This window comes from Phacochoerus africanus, chromosome 9, assembly GCF_016906955.1.
Source record: "Phacochoerus africanus isolate WHEZ1 chromosome 9, ROS_Pafr_v1, whole genome shotgun sequence".
In the NCBI taxonomy this organism is placed as follows: Eukaryota; Metazoa; Chordata; class Mammalia; order Artiodactyla; family Suidae; genus Phacochoerus; species Phacochoerus africanus.
The window spans coordinates 49,306,260-49,323,363 of record NC_062552.1 but is presented as its reverse complement, the minus strand read 5'-3'; the positions used below and the strand labels follow the sequence as shown (position 1 = coordinate 49,323,363).

Below are 17,104 nucleotides of genomic sequence, written 5' to 3'. Positions count from 1 at the left end.
CTTGGGGGTTTTAGTTCTGCAGAAAGGCTCAGAGATATTGTTATGTATGTTCCCGGAGGAGGAACCAGGCCCTGCCCCAAGGCTGCCTCTGGTCTCAGCCTCCACTCCCTCTCCCTTCCCTGATTAACACCTGCCCTTGGGAACTCAGGGAAGGTCATGGAGGCTGAAGCTTGTTCCCTAAAAACAAGAAATGGGGGACACAGAAAGGCTTGTGTGCCCAGGAGCCTCACAGGGCCCTGCTTACAAAAGCAAAGAGTCAGTCAAGCTAGGCTCTTACCTTGAGGTTCTGGAGAAGTTCCTGCCTCCAGGCTCACTCCTGGTTGTTGGCAGATTCTGCTCCGTGTAGGACTGATGTGCCTGTGTCCCTGATGGCTGTCAGCCAGGGATGGCCCTCAGCTCCTTGAGGTTGCCTGCATCCCTTACCACGTGGACCCCTCCATCCTGAAGCCAACATGGCTCACCAGCTCCTTCTCCAGCCCCAGATCTTTGACCTCCCCTTCTGTGACCAGCCAGGGGAGACTCCCCATCTTAAAAGCTTCACGTGGGGATTCTCATTGTGACTCAGTGGGTTAAGAACCTGACACAGTGTTCAAGAGGTTGCAGGTTTGATCCCTGGCCTCACTCAGTGGGTTAAGGATCCGGTGTTGCCATGAGCTGTGGTGTAGGTCACAGACATGGCTTGGATTTGGTGTTGCTGTGGCTGTGGCGTAGGCCGGCGGCTCTAACTCCAATTTGATCCCTAGCCTGGGAACTTCCATATGCTGTGAGTGCTGCCCTAAAAATGAATGAATAAATAAATAAATAAATGCCTCATGTGATTAGGTCAGGCCCACCTAGAGAAGCTCCCTGTCTAAAGCCAAAGATGCCTTATAACATCACCCATCGTATTCATCATCCCAAACTATGCAGGGCTTCCAAACCAGGGCAGGGCATCTTGGGGTTGTCTTAGAATTCTCTCTGCCATGGACACAGCACAGTCACTCTTTAAGCAGCTCACTGACTTGGAGATTGGTTCCAAGTAGCCTCTCAAATATGAACTATCTGGTTGATGTAAATGCTGCCAAGGCTGCCCAGGCCTCCAGCAGCCTGACAGCGGATGTCCACACCTGAGTGTCCCTCTGTCCACCACACAATCCTCTGGAGTCTGTGACCCTTTTTGACACAGTGTGCCATTTGCTCTTAATGACAACCCAGTGGGTGGGTCCCTTCAGCCCCATTTGACAGTTGTAGCCAGTGAGACACAATGGCTCCTGCGTGGAAGTCAGGGTGCCCTAGAACCTGACTTCCAGCTGAGGGCTCGGTGACTTCCAGGTAAGGTAGATGCAGCTCACACCAGAAACCTGCCCTCCCCAAAAGAGGAGCCGTTGGGTAAAGTGACAGCACCTGACTTTGAACAAAAATTCCATGCTCACAATCCTTTAGGAAGCCAGGGGGATGGTTTGACTTCCCTGGTGAAGCCCAGGGAGCTGAGTCAACGCACTGGCTTCAGAGAGATGTCCTCCTTTTGGCCAAGGGCTGGGATGGGGATCAAAGCAAACGTCACTAATCAGGGAATCAGAGTCACCTTCCCTAGAATAATCCGTCACCAGCCAGTCTGAGCTTGTTTAGGCAGCTCCTGGGCCAACACACACCACAGATTCTTCCCTGGGAGCTGCTGCGTGGCCAAAGGACAGGGATAGGCTAGGAGCAATTGTTTAACCTCAGATCGCGGACGTTGTGAGTCTATTTGCCTGTGTGTCGAGGGGGAGACTGGCCCTCTTCCACAGCTCTGTTGAGTAGTAGGTATTTCTGCATGTACCTAATTTAGTTTTTATTTACATATACATAGTAGATACAGTCTATATACAAAAATAAGCACTATAGTGTATGAGTAAGAGACACAGTGTACTCTCCCAGTGCATGCATAATAGTCTACCATTAAGGGATGTCTCTGTATGTGTAGACAGTGTACAAAACGTAACACCCAAGGTCAAAGACGAGGCTCGGTTCCTGTGTTGCTGTGGCTCTGGTGTGGGCCAGTGGCTACAACTCCAATTCAACCCCTAGCCTGGGAATCTCCATATGCCACCTCCGGTGCGGCCCTAAAAAGACAAAAAATAAATAAAAGTAGCACCCACTGTGGCTTATGGTCTGCATCTCATCCAGGACTAACTCTATGCCCAACTAGATGGCCATGGCCACATTGGGAGAAGTAGACCTGCCTCCTGCCTCATCAGGGACTGGAGCCCAGTTTCAGCTCCAGCTCTGATGCTCATTGACTGTTGTTTGGAAGCAAGTTATTTCCCTCTCTGGGCCTCAGCTTCTTCCTTTATAAAATGAGACAGTTGGCCTTTCATGACTCCTGAGTTCCTTGCAGCTCTGAGAATCTGTGAGACTGTAAAGACAGTGCTGCATGAAGAGATGCCCAAGAAATCTTTATTGGAAGGAGAGAGAAGTGGGGGAAGGAGGGGGCAAGTAGGGGGTGAGGGGAAGAAAGGAAGTCACAAACAGACCCAATCGTCCTGCAGATAAAACTGGCTCCCGGAGTTCCCATCGTGGCTCAGTGGTTAATGAACTCAACTAGTATCCATGAGGACACGGGTTCGATCCCTGGCCCCACTCAGAGGGTTAAGGGATCCGGCGTTGTCATGAGCTGTGGTGTAGGTCACAGATGCAGCTTCAAATCTCCTGTTGCTATGGCTGTGGTGTAGGCCAGTGGCTGTAGCTCCGATTGGACCCCTAGCCTGGGAACCTCCATATGCCGCAGGTGTGGCCCTAAAAAGCAAAAAAAAAAAAAAAAAAAAAAAAAAACCAAAAAAAAAAAAAAAACTGGCTCCCCATTCTGAAGCACCAAGGCGAGTGCCGTCCCCCAGAACAAACTAATGAAGACTCTCAATTGTACACACCCCTGGAGCAGGGAGAGGTGTGGTGGTATGAGAACCTTCAGGCTCTCAGCTGAACTTCCTTTGCCAACTAAAGACAATTAAGCCTCTTGGGAAGTTGGGAAAACTTTAAGAAATGATGTTCTAGTTTATTTTCGTTGAAAAGCACAAAAACCTAGTTTTACTCAGGTAGTAGTGCAAATGGAAGAATTCTGTCTCAGAGCCGGTATTTATCTTGAGAAGAGGGTAGGCGAGCAAGAATGTAGCAAAAATCAGAGGACAGAAGCACACAAAGGACAGCATGACTTCTATTCCATGCAGCTTTTATTCCATTTCTGGATCAGATTTCTTCCCCAGGCACAAGCTCCAGGTCCCCAGCCAACCCTTTGCTCCTGCTGTCCCCCTGCTGGGCTGCCACCAGCTCAGCCCCACCTCCCCTTCCACCTTCCGGGCACAGCTGGGGCGAGCCTCCGTCTATGACACCGTCAGGGGACCAGGCTGTCTCCACTGCCAACCTCTGTGCTACCCAGCCTCTTTCATACAGAAAAGCTGTTTCCCACCCTCGGCTCCTGGAGGTGTGAAGAGAAGCTGTCATTGTCCCATTTTGCCATGTTCCATGTCCCATTGTCCCATTGTCCCATTTTGCCATGAGGATCACAGAGACTTAAAGAATTTGTGTGACATGGTTCCTGAGTCCGTGATGAAAGCCCACGTCCCTAACCTGGCAGCCCACCGACTAGCTATAGCCAGGGTACCTGGAAGGTCAATGTCAGTAGATTCCAGACTGAGGAGTTCCCATAATGGAGCAGCAGAAACGAATCCCACTAGGAACCATGAGGTTTCGGGTTCGATCCCTGGCCTTGCTCAGTGGGTTAACAGTCCGGCGTTGCTGTGGGCTGTGGTGTAGCTTGCAGATGCGGCTTAGATCTGGTGTTGCTGTGGCTCTAGTGCAGACTGGCAGCAACAGCTCCGATTGGACTCCTGGCCTGGGAACCTCCATTGCCGCAGGTGCAGCCCTAAAAAGGACCAAAATAAATAAATTAATTAATTAATTTAATTAAATGCAATTTTTAAAAAAAGAAAATATATATATATATTCCAGACTGAAACGTGTCCCCTCAACGTGGCCAGTGGGAGATAGTTGGTGACCTCAGAGAGCCCAGTTCCCGTGAATGCTGGGGTCAAATGCCAGGCTGCCGAGGGCTGGGCGCGATGTGTGCTGTTGCTCTTCCAACAAACCTGTTTGAAGGTGGAGCTCGAGGGAGGGCACGGCAGAAGGAGGGCTTGGCCTCATCCTAAGTGGGAAGTGGCCTGAGGCTTTTTATATACTGGGGAGAAAGAGCCAGTGGGGCCATTGCTAATCCAGAGAGAAAGACTGAGTCTGACGCACAGAAATCCTGAGGAGGGGTCAGCAACTAGGAATGAGGAAGCCTCTGCCCTCTGAGAAGGAATCGGGGAGGTGGTGGTCACCACAGCTGCCTGGCACACAGCATGCGTGCCCACAAATGTAATTCTCGTGGCAACTCTCTGGGGTGGGGACTGTCCTTGTCCCCATTGTGTGGATGAGCAAACTGAGGCACAGAGAAGCGCAGCGACCTATCCAAGGTCCCTCCACTGGTGGGTTGGGAGCTGGGGCTGAGCCAGGCAGATGGGGTCCCAGCAGGGTCGCTGCCCGTGAAGTGGAATGAGGGTGGATGGCCAGGAAGTGACGGAACAGCATCGTGCACGTATACAGGCTGCAAAGGAGGAACACGATGACCTGCGGAGGATGAGATGGGTGGTGAGGAATGAGGCTGGAGAGGGCAAAGCTCTGGGGCAGGCAGGCAGCTGGCAGGGACACACGCAATGTTTCAGGACCTCACTGCGGTTGGAGGATGGGAAACAGGGAGCTGTCCACCGCTGAGAGGGGGGTGCAGAGGAAGACAGGGGCAGGGGCGAGGAGGAAGCTGAGGATTCCGGCAAGAGGGGTCGAAGGGACGCTTATGAGGTAGTACTGGGCTTATGAGGTGGTCCTGGATTGAAACAAAAGGGGAGGAGGAAAATGGGCCCAGGAAGAAGGAGGACGGCAGACCTCAATCCCCAGACTTCTTTGCAGACGTTCCCAGAGCCCCGTAAACCTTCCCTCCAAATCTGTGCCTGCCCTTCACCTCTGCTCCCCACCCACGCTGCTCAGGTGGGCACCTCCCCCTGGAATGCTGGAGTTCCCTTTTTTATGGCCACTTCCATGGCATAAGGAAGTTCCAGGACCAAGGACTGCCTCTCAGCCGAAACTGCAGCAAAACTAGATCCTTTAACCCACTGCACCAGACCAGGGATCAAACATGCCTCTGCAGCATCCCGAGACGCTGCAGTCTGATTCTTAACCCACTGCGCCATGGCAGCAATTCCGGAGGTCCCTTGCAGAGCCTCTCTGCCCTCTGCAGCTGGAACCCCTTTATAGAAACAGATTTCTCCCCAGCTCTGACACCTTCAGATGGTCCTGCTGGTGCTGTGGATGTCAGGGAGACACGTGGCCTGGGAAGTAGGGAACCCAGCTCCACCTTCAGGGTCTGTGACCTTAGGCAAGTCATTCCACCCCTTGGCCTGGCTAATCCTCCAAGCTCCCCCCCCTCCGCCCTCCACCAAGTTATGATGCTCTGCAAACCTGAGACACGTCCTTCCACACAAATGCAAATGTGAGGCATGTTCATTTCAACTTTCTGCTTATCTTCTGGGGTGCTCTCTGATCTGGCCCCATCTAACCATCCAGGCCCATTGCTAATTACCCCCAACACAGGCCTTCCATCCAAGGCTGCTCTTGGATGGGCAGGTGCTTAGAGCACTGACTTTGAAGTCAGAAGACCTCGGTTCCAATTCTAGGGATGGAGATTTGAGGTTCTTCTTCCAGGAAGTCTTCCCTGATTACAGGTCCTTGTTGCTGGCCCCTCTTCTGAACCCTACAATGGTAACTGTCTGAGGCGCACGATTTGGCCCCCAGGTATCCTGGAAAGATTCTTCAGATGTCCCCCAGACAGTGAAACGTATGTGCCTGACCCTCCTCTGTGTCATCCATCCACTCGGTTGCATCTACACAACAAGTGTTCATGGAGTTTCTGCATGTTCAGCAGTAACGAACCCCACTAGTATTCATGAGGATGCGGGTTCTATCCCTGGCCTCGCTCGGTGGGTTAAGGATCCGGCATTGCCATGAGCTGTGGTGTGGGTCGCAGACGTGGCTCAGATCTGGCGTTGCTATGGCTGTGCTATGGCATTGCTGTTGCTATGCCAGCAGCTACAGCTTCAATTCAACCCCAGCCTGGGAACCTCCATAAGCTGCAGGTACGGCCCTAAAAAGACAAAAAACAAAGACAAAACAGATGTTCACTGTGCCAGGCCCTGGGGAGACAGGAGGAAGCACAGGCATGGCCCCTGCCCTCAGAGAAAGCAGGATTCCCTGGGCAAGCAAGTAACCGGACACCTGCTGTCAGTCTGGCCAGTGCTATGGCAGTAGCACCCTAGGTCCTGCAGGAACACCCCACACAGTCTTCGGGGAGAGTCAGGGAAAGCTGCTTAGAGATGGCCTTTCAGCTGGACCCAGAGCTGGCCTGGGAAAGAGGATGGAGCAAGCCCAGCGAGAGCAGGAGGGAGGAGGCATTTTTCAGACAGAAGATCTCTCTGCACAAAGGCCTAGAGGGCTGAGAGGGTGAGGTGGGATTAGAACACGACCAGTTCTGGGAAGCAGAGGTCAGAGTGTGAGATAGGAGCTGGGGAAGGGGCCAAAGGGATCAATAGCAACACAGCAGCCAGGTCAAGGCTTTGGGCTCATGCCTGGAAGTCAAGATCTTCTCCTGAGGGCAGCTGCTAGAGAGCCCCACTTCTGGTTGGATCTCTAGGAGTCAAGGAGGCAGCCTCTTACCTGCTGTGTCCATCTGTCCACAGCTACCGGACCCTGGCCACAGAGCATGAGGCACTGATGCAGAAGTACCTGCACCTGCTGCAGATCGTGGAGACTGAGAAGACGGTGGCCAAGCAGCTACGACAGCAGATCGAGGATGGGGAGATCGAGATTGAGCGGCTGAAGGCAGAGGTGACAGCTGGCCAGGGGCATGGAGGAGGCTGGCCGGGGGCCCAGGCCTCAGACCTGGGTTTCCACATGATCGGGGAGCCATACGATGGGCAGGAGGGACCAGCTCCCAGCCACAGCTTTGCCAGCCTCCAGACTTAAAATCAGTGATGATGGCAGAGCAGGAAGGTCCTCTGGTTAGATCTGAGTTCAAAACCTACCTCTGCTACTTAACTGCTGCAAGCCAGAGCAAGTGCCCCCAGCCTCTCTGCACCTCCACCTGTAAAACAGGCTTACTGGGAGCTCCCATTGTGGCTCAGCGGAAACAAATCCATGAGGATGTGGGTTCAATCCCTGGCCTCGCTCAGTGGTTTAAGGTTCGGTGTTGCTGTGAGCTGTGGTGTAGGTCACAGATGTGGCTCTGATCCTGTGTGGCTGTAGCTGCGGTGTAGGCTGGCAGCTGTAGCTCCGATTAGACCCCCTAGCCTGGGAACTTCTACATGCCACGGGTGAGACCCCCCTCAAAAAAAAAAAAAACAAAAACAAACAGGCTTTCTGTACCTAGTTGTGAGGATCAAAGTGAAATTATTATGAGCAAGTTCCTAGTTACTCTGCTGACAACCACATGGACTGAGGAGGTGGGGGCAGGTCCAGAAGGTGGCAGAGGGGTCTTTAGAGTGTGGGCTTGGTCAGGTCCAAGGCAGTTTTCTCTCTGTGTGATGGTCCCTTCACTCTGCCTGTCGTGGCCTTCTGGATGCTGAGCTGTTGCTATGTTAAGCCTTCTAGAACTTCACTATTCAAAGTGCGGTCCATGAAACAGCAGCCTGTTAGAAATGCAGAATCGAGGGCCCCACCCAGATCTCCAGAATCAGCACCTGCCGTTTAGCAACATCCCAGGCGATTCTCATTTACATTAAAGTTCAGGAAGCGCTGACTCTCAGCTCTTAGATGCACCTCATGCATTGTCCACACCACCGCACAATGATCTGATCTCCTCTCACCCCCCTCACGTCACCAGGCTGCTCAGAACCATCTGGCCACATCACACAAGGACTGTGACTCTGAGCTGAGGAGGGGAAGATGACAACACAGATTGCTGCCATCAGAGTCAGCTACTTAATTTGCAGGGCTCAATGCAGGGTGAAAATCAAGGTCCCAGCCAAGGTGGGGGAAGTCAGTTTCCCCTTCCCACACACCCCCGCCCCCACACATAGGGCACAGGAACCCCCAACTTCAACCTCCAGTTCCCCTAGACTCTGCTCCATGATACACTCCGTACCTAGACTCAGGTGGGCAAGGGGCCTGCCGAGTCACCCACCTAATGCACTGCCAGCCCGGGGCGGGACCTCCGACTCCTCGCCCTGCCCTGAGACACTAGGGGTGCATGTGAGAGCCACCCTCTCTGTCCCTTCACAAGGCCCTGCAGAGGGCAGAGGGGAAGGGGGAGAGGCGAGTCTGTGGGGCTGACTTGACCCATTGCCTCCCAGACAGAGAGTCGCAGAGGTCTGGGACCCAAGGTCCCGAGGTATGGGGAGTAGGCAGCTGGGAACCCATCCCAGGGAGGCAGGGAGACAGGCACACGCAGGAACCCAGTCTCCAAGCCGCTGGGGTGCACCCCGTTGTCCCATCAGATGTCAATTACCAAACACAAATTCAGAGAGAAGATTCTGGAGAATTTCAAAATGGTAACTGCTGGGCTTGAAGCCTCAAGCACCTGACCCTCTGAACATAGGACCTCATCACACACCCGCGAAGCCAGCTCTGCCTGGAATGCTCGAAGATCCAGTCAGCCCTTCCACCTTGTCACACCGCTGTGAGTTCTGAAGTCATAGTCATGTCAGCTCGGAACTTCGTTGCAGATTCAGCACACTTCCCCTAGCCCCGCACCAGGCATCTTGCACCTGCTTCCCACAACCGTCCTGATAGGTTCGAACGAGAGACCAGGCTCAGAGAGCTCAGGTCACTTGCCCAAGCTTGCTCACCTGGGAGGTTGTCAGAGCTGGGATGGAATGCAGGTCTGCCTGTGGGCTTGACAGTTGCCCCACTCTGCTCTCCCCACATGCTCCTGGGCTGGGGGCTCGTCCCATCTCTGAAGTACCTGGTTCATCCTGGGATCTATCCCTGAATGCAGGCAGAGCCCCTGTCAGGGGCCAGGGAAGCGCTCTGGCCCCAGGACTAGGTGACTAGCTTCATGATCAGAGGTGTCCAGGAGTTGCTCATTCAATCACATACTCGTGCACTAAACACCTTCATCATCTGACCACCGCCTCATCCTCTTCCCCAGCTTCCTCCCCTCCAGTCACTTGGGGCTCCAGCTAGTGCTCCAGAGCAGTGAGCTGTGCACCCCTTGGCCTTTGCACATGCTGGTCTCCTGTTTGGAATGCTCTGTCACCCCACCCTTCCATCCTGGCCTAGTGAAACCAAGACTCAAATGCCTCCTCCTGGGGACTCCTGGGCCCAGCCTGAATGGTGCTGCCTGCCCCTGGCTCCCACCACCTGCCCACACTGAGTGTGGAACAGCAGAGCACGACTGTCCCCCACCGGCTTGGTGGGAACTCCCTGAGAGCAGGGTGAGCCCTTCGTCACTCCCTTTGCCTGGCACATGGTAGGTAAGTGATAAGGGCTTGACGAATGAACAGACACTGGCTCTGTGGTAGACGCTAGGGATACGGACACTTCTGTCCGTGGCGTCTGATTGTGGTAGAGTGTGGCCGGCTCTGTAATAGAGCTTGCAGTGTGAACCCCAACAGGAAGTAAGTTATTTTTCAGCCACAGATGTGGACTCATGGTGCATACAGCCTTAAAGAGTTTCAAGGGTTTGCAGGCTGTAGAAAGGGTGGGTGCAAAAGGTGGAACTCCCTTTGGTGCTAGGGAGTAGAAAGCAGATCACTTGTGATTGACTGCTCTGCACATGTTTGTGCTCCCACATGTGTGTGTGTATGTGTGTGTGTGTCAGAGTGGCAGGAGCGACCCATTTGGTGCAAATTTGGAGCAATGCTTCCAACTGAGTGCATTGCCCTCCAGGGCAAAAGATTTTTTTAAAAGACTTTGAAAGAAAGGCCAAATTGGTAAAGCTTTCTGGCTCTACACGCACCACCCCCCAACACACACACATTCACACCCTGCGGGGCAGAGGGCACCTGTTTGCTGTGGATGGACTCCAGGAAGGTGGAAACAGAGCCTGTTTCCCAGAAAGCAGGCTGCCAGGTAGGCAGGAGGCACTGAAAAGCCAAGTAAGTGATGAGTGATCCCAGTGACAAAGACAGAAGGAGAATGTCTGAGCTGGGAGGGATCTGCAGTCCCTAGAAGAAGAAGGGACTTATCCAAGGTCGCTCCAAGGTCACTTCTAGCACTGATCCAGGCTCAAGCTTGGATCTCCAGGCTCCAGATCCTTGGCCTGGGGGTGCCCCACAGCTTACTCCTTCCCTGCTGAGAGACAGGCCTTACAAAGGGTGTGTGTCAGGGAATAACTGCAGCCCAAGGCTTTCATGGTCCACCTTTCCTCCAATCACCAAATAAAATCCTCAAGCCCTCATCTCCGTTGTTCCTGAGGATTCCCAGGGGTCTTACCTTTTCCTGGCCACCTCTTGCTTTTACATTCTACTCTCCGGATTTACTGCCTCACTACCCACCGCAGGTTTTTTGCTTTTTGTTTTGTTTTGTTTTGCTTTGCTTTTTAGGGCCACACCTGCGGCACATGGAAGTTCCCAGGTTAGGGATTGAATCAGAGCTATAGCTGCCAGCCTACACCACAGCTACAGCAACATGGGATCCAAGCTGTGTTTGCAATCTACACCACAGCTCACGGCAATGCCGGATCCTTAACCCACTGAGCGAGGCCAGGGATCAAACCCACATCCTCATGGATCCTGGTTGGGTTCATTACCTTTGAGCCACGATGGGAACTCCTATAGCAGCTGTCTTTACTTAGTCATTACTGCTCTTTGCTCCTTGGCAGTCACTACATATATCTGTCAGGATGTGCTACATGATGCTGCAGTAACAAACAACCCCAAAATCTTAGTGGCTGGAAACCACAGAGGTTGCTTTCCCACTCAAGAGTCAGGGACACAGACTGACGGGGCCCCCACTCTCAGGAGATTCACCAGTCGCAGAGGAAAGGAAGGAGACAAATGACGTGGCGCCTCTACTCATGTTTCATTGGGCAAAGCAAGTCACGTGACCATGCCTGCCTTCAAGCACGGGGAAATACCATCATGCCATGTAGGAGAAGGAGAACCAGAGTATCCACAGAAATCCTCGTGACTACCAACTGTGACTCTTCCTTTGGTTCTCAAGTCCCATGACAGAGGCTATCGTATGTAACAGAGTTTTCCAAAAAGGTTGCGTATAATAGAGAGAGGGTTCCACAACTAAAACAGAAAAGAGCTTAAAAATGAATAGAAATACCTCTGCCCTCAGGTCGCTCAGCCTTTCCTGCTACAAGGGTTTCCCGCTGACCTTCTCTCCTCACACTCCCACTTGCCATTTTGGTGGCGGTGGTGTCATTCATGGTCTCTCTCCTTTTTTCTTTTTTAAATGATTTTTTTCTTTTTCTGTTATAGTTCATTTACAGTGTTCTGTCAATTTCTACTGTATAGCAAAAATGACCCAGTCATACATATATAGACATATTCTTTTCCTCACATTATCCTCCATCATATTCCATCACAAGTGACTAGATATAGTTCACTGTGCTATGCAGCAGGATTCCTTTTTTTTTTTTTTTTTTGATCTTTTGAGGGCTGCACTTGCAGTGAATGGAGGTTCCCAGGCTAGAGGTTGAATTGGAGCTATAGCCGCTGGCCTACACCACAGCCACAGCAATGTGGGATCTGAGCCCTGGCCTAGGAGCTCTACATCACAGCTCATGGCAATGCCAGATCCTTAACCCACTGGGCGAGGCCAGGGATCAAACCTGTTCCTCATGGATCCTAGTCAGGTTTGTTACCACTGAGCCACGATGGAAACTCCAACATTCATGGTCTCTTTATCTACCAAGGCCTTCACCCTGCATCCATGATGTGCTGGAGTGGGCTCATAATCCCATGCAGGAGCCAGGCCTTAAGTTGGCAAGAATTTTGCAAGCTGATTATTCAACCTTTGGTAGCTTAAAATGGGCGGAGGTAGGAATGTTTACACCATGGAAATTGGCAAGTGCTAGCAGTCAAAATTTTTCTTTCGGAGAGCTGGTCATTAAGTATTTAGGAACTTTACCATCATCCGCATCTGTTTTCAGGACCAGCTATCTAATTAGCAGGGCCTGATGCAAAAGGAACATGCAGCATCCTTAAAGATCTCAAAGCAGCAGCAACGGAGCCTTAAACCAAGCCCTGATCCCTACTGAGTCTGCACGAGCCACACATCCTGCTTCTAATACAAACCCTGTAGCCCCCACCTGTAGCCATCTCTTCCTGGAGGTTACAGGAGATCATGTTCAAACACAAATCTGCAAGAGTTCCTGCTGTGGCACAACAGGATCGGCGGTGTCTTGGAATTGCTGGGACACAGGTTCAGTCGCCAGCCCGGCAGAGTGGGTTAGGGATCCAGCATTGCTGCTGCTGTGGCTTAGATCGAAACTGAGGCTTAGATCTGATCCTTGGCCCGGGAGCTCCATACACCTTGGGTTGGCCAAGAAAGGGGCAAAAAAAGTCTGCAGCAAACTTTACTAAGCATCACTATCCACTTATGCCTTAGTCTCTTCTCTCCCAGTGAAACAACCCTATCTGCCTTTGTCTCTTATAACTAAAAAGCTCTAAGGACCATCTAAAACAAAGGGGATGTCTGCCTATAAGAAGCCCCCTGCCCACTTCTAGAATGCTCAGTTCGGCACTATTTCATTGTATCAAGAGCTGCTTTTGTCCCCTTTATGACTGAAAGTAAATTCGGAGAGCAAAGACAGGCCCTAAAGGGCAGGTGAGGAGTTTAGAGATAGTCGTAATATTTTATTGGCATGGAAGCACTCAGAATCCTGGAAGGCTGATTCTGGAAGAAACAGAGAGATCTTTAGTTCAGGGCTTAGAATAAAAATTTAGGCATGGAATCAGTTTTGCAGACAAATTGACACGATACCCACTGCATAAAATAGGTCAGTGAGGGGACTGCTCTGGAAGAAGTAGGAAGGGCAGCGTGACTTCTTCCCCGTGCAGCCCTGCCCCGGCTCCCCGCCCCAGGACTCACCCTCTCTCCTCCTGCCATCCCCACCCCTGCCGCCCTAGCACACAATACCCTGTCATACCTGTGCTTTGTTCACCCCATCCACCTGCTTGAATTCCCTCTATCCCATAGCCCTATTCATCCTACAAAACCTCTTCTGGGCAGCCCTTGCCCACTTTCATGGTGAGACCCTCCTGTTGTAGTAGGTGCACACTTCTCTTGTCAGATTTTAAGTTACCTACATGGGTGTCCGACTCCCCTCCTAGGCTAGAAGCTCCTCCCGGCCAAGGGATCTGACTTCCCTCCACCTGTGTCTCACCAGTGTCCAGAGACCCCATTGAGACACGCTGGTAGTATTGGCACAAAGGGAGACAGAGATGGGCACCTGCTGGGCCTGGAAGAGGCCAGAAGGAATTGGGAAGGAAGAAGAAAGAACTCAGTTGTGTGATAGTTGTTTGAAAGAAGAGCTACAGAGATCTTTAGTAAAACCTTGGAGGCTGACAAAAAGAAAAAAAATTAACTCCAATTACTGCACTGACTAAATGCATCCTGGATTAAAAAAACTGTCTCCAGCGAAAGGAGAGGGATGGGGCAGAAGCTGATGCACAATGTCTCAAAGGGTGTTACAGGCGGGGTCTTCAGATGGGTCAAGGAGGCCAGACCATGGGTGGTGAGTGGGCAGAAGCTGGTGGAGACACCTGGCATTGGGCCAGGTCAGACAGCCAGAGCTGGACTCTAGCCTGGGAGTCAGGCACGAGCCAAAGTCCCCACCATGCATGGCCTTCGTTGACAAGAGTCAACCAAACAGGCCCTGGACATCAAGCAAACCAGGGTCCAAAGTAAATCTATCTCCAAAAGAGATCAGCCAGGGTAAAAGAAAGGCTGCATCCATGACCTCACTGGACACTAGCTCCTGGCAGGGATGGGCCATAGCCCAGACTCCTGCAGGGTCCCCAGGCTCACAGCCCTCCAGAGCTTTGCCTCCCAGCCTGATCCTTAAACGAAGACTCCAAGACTGCCGGTGTTGTCTGTGTGTGCAGCATAGCGCCTGACCTAATTGCATCTATTTTTTGTCCTGGTCCCTGCTGAGTAGATGTCCTGGAATGCCTCTCTCTCAAGCACCATCAGGTTTTGTTTTTTCCCTTTTTCTTTTTAGGGCCGAACCCACAGCATAGGGACATTCCCAGGCTAGGGGTCTAATCGGAGCTGTTGCTGCTGGCCGACACCAGAGCCACAGCAATGCCAGATCTGAGCCTCATCTGGGACCTACACCAAAGCTCACAGCAATGCCAGATCCTTAACCCACTGATCGAGGCCAGGGATCAAACCCTCATCCTCAAGGATACTAGCCAGGTTCATTACCACAAAGCCACAACTGGAACTTCATGCCATCAGTTTTAAATACAGACTACACACACACATTGCCATCCTAAAGAAAATAAGAGGTTCCATGTGCAAATCCCCAAACTGGCAAAGAAAGCAGGCTGGCAAGGAGGTGATAATAACTGGCCAAATATGGACATTGTCTGGGCATTCCTGCATCTCTGAGCTCTGCAGGAGCCCGCCTGTGTGTGTGCATGTGTGCGTGTGCGTCTGTGTGTGTGTGTGTCCCTTAGCCCTTTAGAGTACAGATCAAAGACTCAGCTTTTATTTCAATGTGCAGATGTTCTCAGAGAATGGAAAGAAAAGTGTGTTGAGGGGGACAGTGGAGGAGAGAAAAAAGAAAAGCCCAAGTCGGCGCCGAATATTTCTCAGTAAGATATTTTCAGCTGTTCTTCAAGCATAGGCCAGGGTAATTTTAGCAACCGGAGAGTGGAGAGCCGGTAACTGTTCCATTTTGCTTTCAAAGTGCTCAATTCGCTCCATTGTGAGAGCCCATTCATTCTGCGGTTCAGCAAGTGGCCTTGAGGGGACAAAGCCACGTGCTCTGAAGAGGAGCCGGGGCTTTGTGGCAGTGTTTGTGGAGTCCCCTGAGCTGCTATCTTTAGACGTGTGGGGCTTGGTGACTGCAGTGTTTTCCTGTGGTTGAGGGTTTTGTTGCTGCTGTTGCTCTGATTCTTTTTTTGATGTACTTACATGTAGCCAAGAAATATACGTTGCGTGCCCAGCCCTGCGCTAGGCACCGGGAGCGTGGGAATCAATGGAACATCTAGATCCTTTGCCTGCAGAACTCAGAGCCAAGATAGGAGAGTAAAGAGGCCAGCCAGCATTTTGGCGGGAAAGCCTACAGCATGGTGGAGCCCTGCTGGAGGGCACCCAGCAGAGGCTCCGTCAGGGGGAAGCAGTCCCCGCCCAGGAGGATGTGCCTCTGGTCTTGAGCCTTCTCCTGGCTGCCACCCCGTTGGTTTAGTTCTTGCAGCAGAGCCGACCTCTGAGTCCCAAATCTGGCAAATGGAAGGTTAGATCAGCTCTAACCTTCGTTTCAAGGGCTGATGCATTTTCCTAGGCCAGCAGTTTCCAGGTTGGGCTCCAAAGAGGGCTTCAAGTCAGGGATGTGCTTTAGGGATGCCCCGGGGTGGTGGGGGGGGAGACAGCCAGGCCAGCAGTGCTTTCATCCAAAGTCCTACTGGGGTAAGGTCCCAGATTTGTTGGGAAAAAATAAAGGGACTACGCAAGTGTCCATCAACAGATGAATGGATAGCAAACAAGGGTCTGTACACACAATGGATACTACTCAGACTTCAAAAGGAAGGAAATTCTGGGAGTTCCTGTTGTGGCGCAGCAGAAACAAATCTGACTAGGATCGATGAGGATGCAGATTCAATCCCTGGCCTCGCTCAGTGGGTGAAGGATCTAGCGTTGCCGTGAGCTGTGGTGTACGTCGCAGACGTGGCTCAGATCTGGCGTGGCTGTGGTTGTGGCTTAGGCTGGCAGCTACAGCTCCTGATTCAACCCCCAGCCTGGGGACCTCCATATGCCACGGGTGCCGCCCTGAAAAGACAAAAAAAAAAAAAGAAGAAGAAGAAGGAAATTCTGACACCTGACACCTGCTATGACAGGGATGAAGCTTGAGGACATTGTGCTGGTGAAGGAGGCCAGCTGCAGAAAGACAGATACTGTCTGATTCCACTTAGATGAGGTGCTTTAGAGGAGTTAGATTCATAGAGACAGAAAGGAGAATGACGGGTGTCGGGGGCTGAAAGGAGGGGGACATGGGGCGTTCTTATTTAATGGATACGGAGTTTCTGTTTGGGAAGATGAGAAAGTTCTAGAGATGGAAGATGGTGATGGTTGCATAGCACTGTGAGTGTACTTGTTGCCACTAAACTGTACACTTAAAACTGGTTAAAACGGGAGGCTCAGCAGGGTAAGCACCCAGCATTGTCTCTCTGAGGATGCGGGTTTGATCCCTGGACTCCCTCAGGAGGTTAAGGATCCTGCGATTCTGCAAGCTGTGGCGTGGGTCACAGATGCACCTTGCATCTGGTGTTGCTGTGGCTGTAGCTATGGTGTAGACCAGCAGCTGCATCTCTAGTTCAACCCTGAGCCTGGGAGCCTCCATACGCCACAGGTGTGACTGTGAAAAAAAGCTGGTTAAAATCATAAATTTTCTGTTATGTGGATTTTACCACAATAAAAATTGGAAAACAAAGAAACCGATGGATTAGGGAGTAGCAAGAGACTCACAGATATGAGCCATATCTCCCAGATTACAAAGGAGTAGCCTGGAGCCCAGAGAGGGCCTCCTCCCCCGGGGTCCTCAGAGTCAAAGCCCAGCTGCCCTGGACCCAGGAGTACAGGCTCCCGGTCCAGACATCTGGCTCATGACCCCACACACAGCAAGGGCCCCAAGCTGCAATACCTCTGGCCTTCAGGGAGGGCGTAGCAGGGCGCTTGATCACCACCCTGAGCCTGCAGGCGGCCAAAGCAGGAGGGGCCTCCCCGTCCAGCCGGGCCCCTCTCAGCAGCTGACTGTTTTCTGTTGCAGATTGCGTCCCTGCTCAAGGACAATGAGCGCATCCAGTCCACCCAGCCCATCACCCCCAACGATGAAGACAGTGACATCAAGAAAATTAAGAAGGTCTGTACATCCCTTGGGGCTGGC

General features: G+C 52.0%; 1 protein-coding gene across 1 annotated transcript in view; it reads left to right on the top strand.

The window, feature by feature from the left end:
• RASGRF1 (Ras protein specific guanine nucleotide releasing factor 1) overlaps positions 1 to 17,104 on the top strand; it is a 123,085-nt gene that overhangs the window by 30,285 nt on the left and 75,696 nt on the right. Inside the window, exons 3-4 of the mRNA XM_047797156.1 lie at positions 6,780 to 6,927; positions 16,988 to 17,080. Of these exons, the coding sequence (XP_047653112.1) occupies positions 6,780 to 6,927; positions 16,988 to 17,080 (241 nt within the window). The remainder of the gene's footprint in view (positions 1 to 6,779; positions 6,928 to 16,987; positions 17,081 to 17,104) is intronic.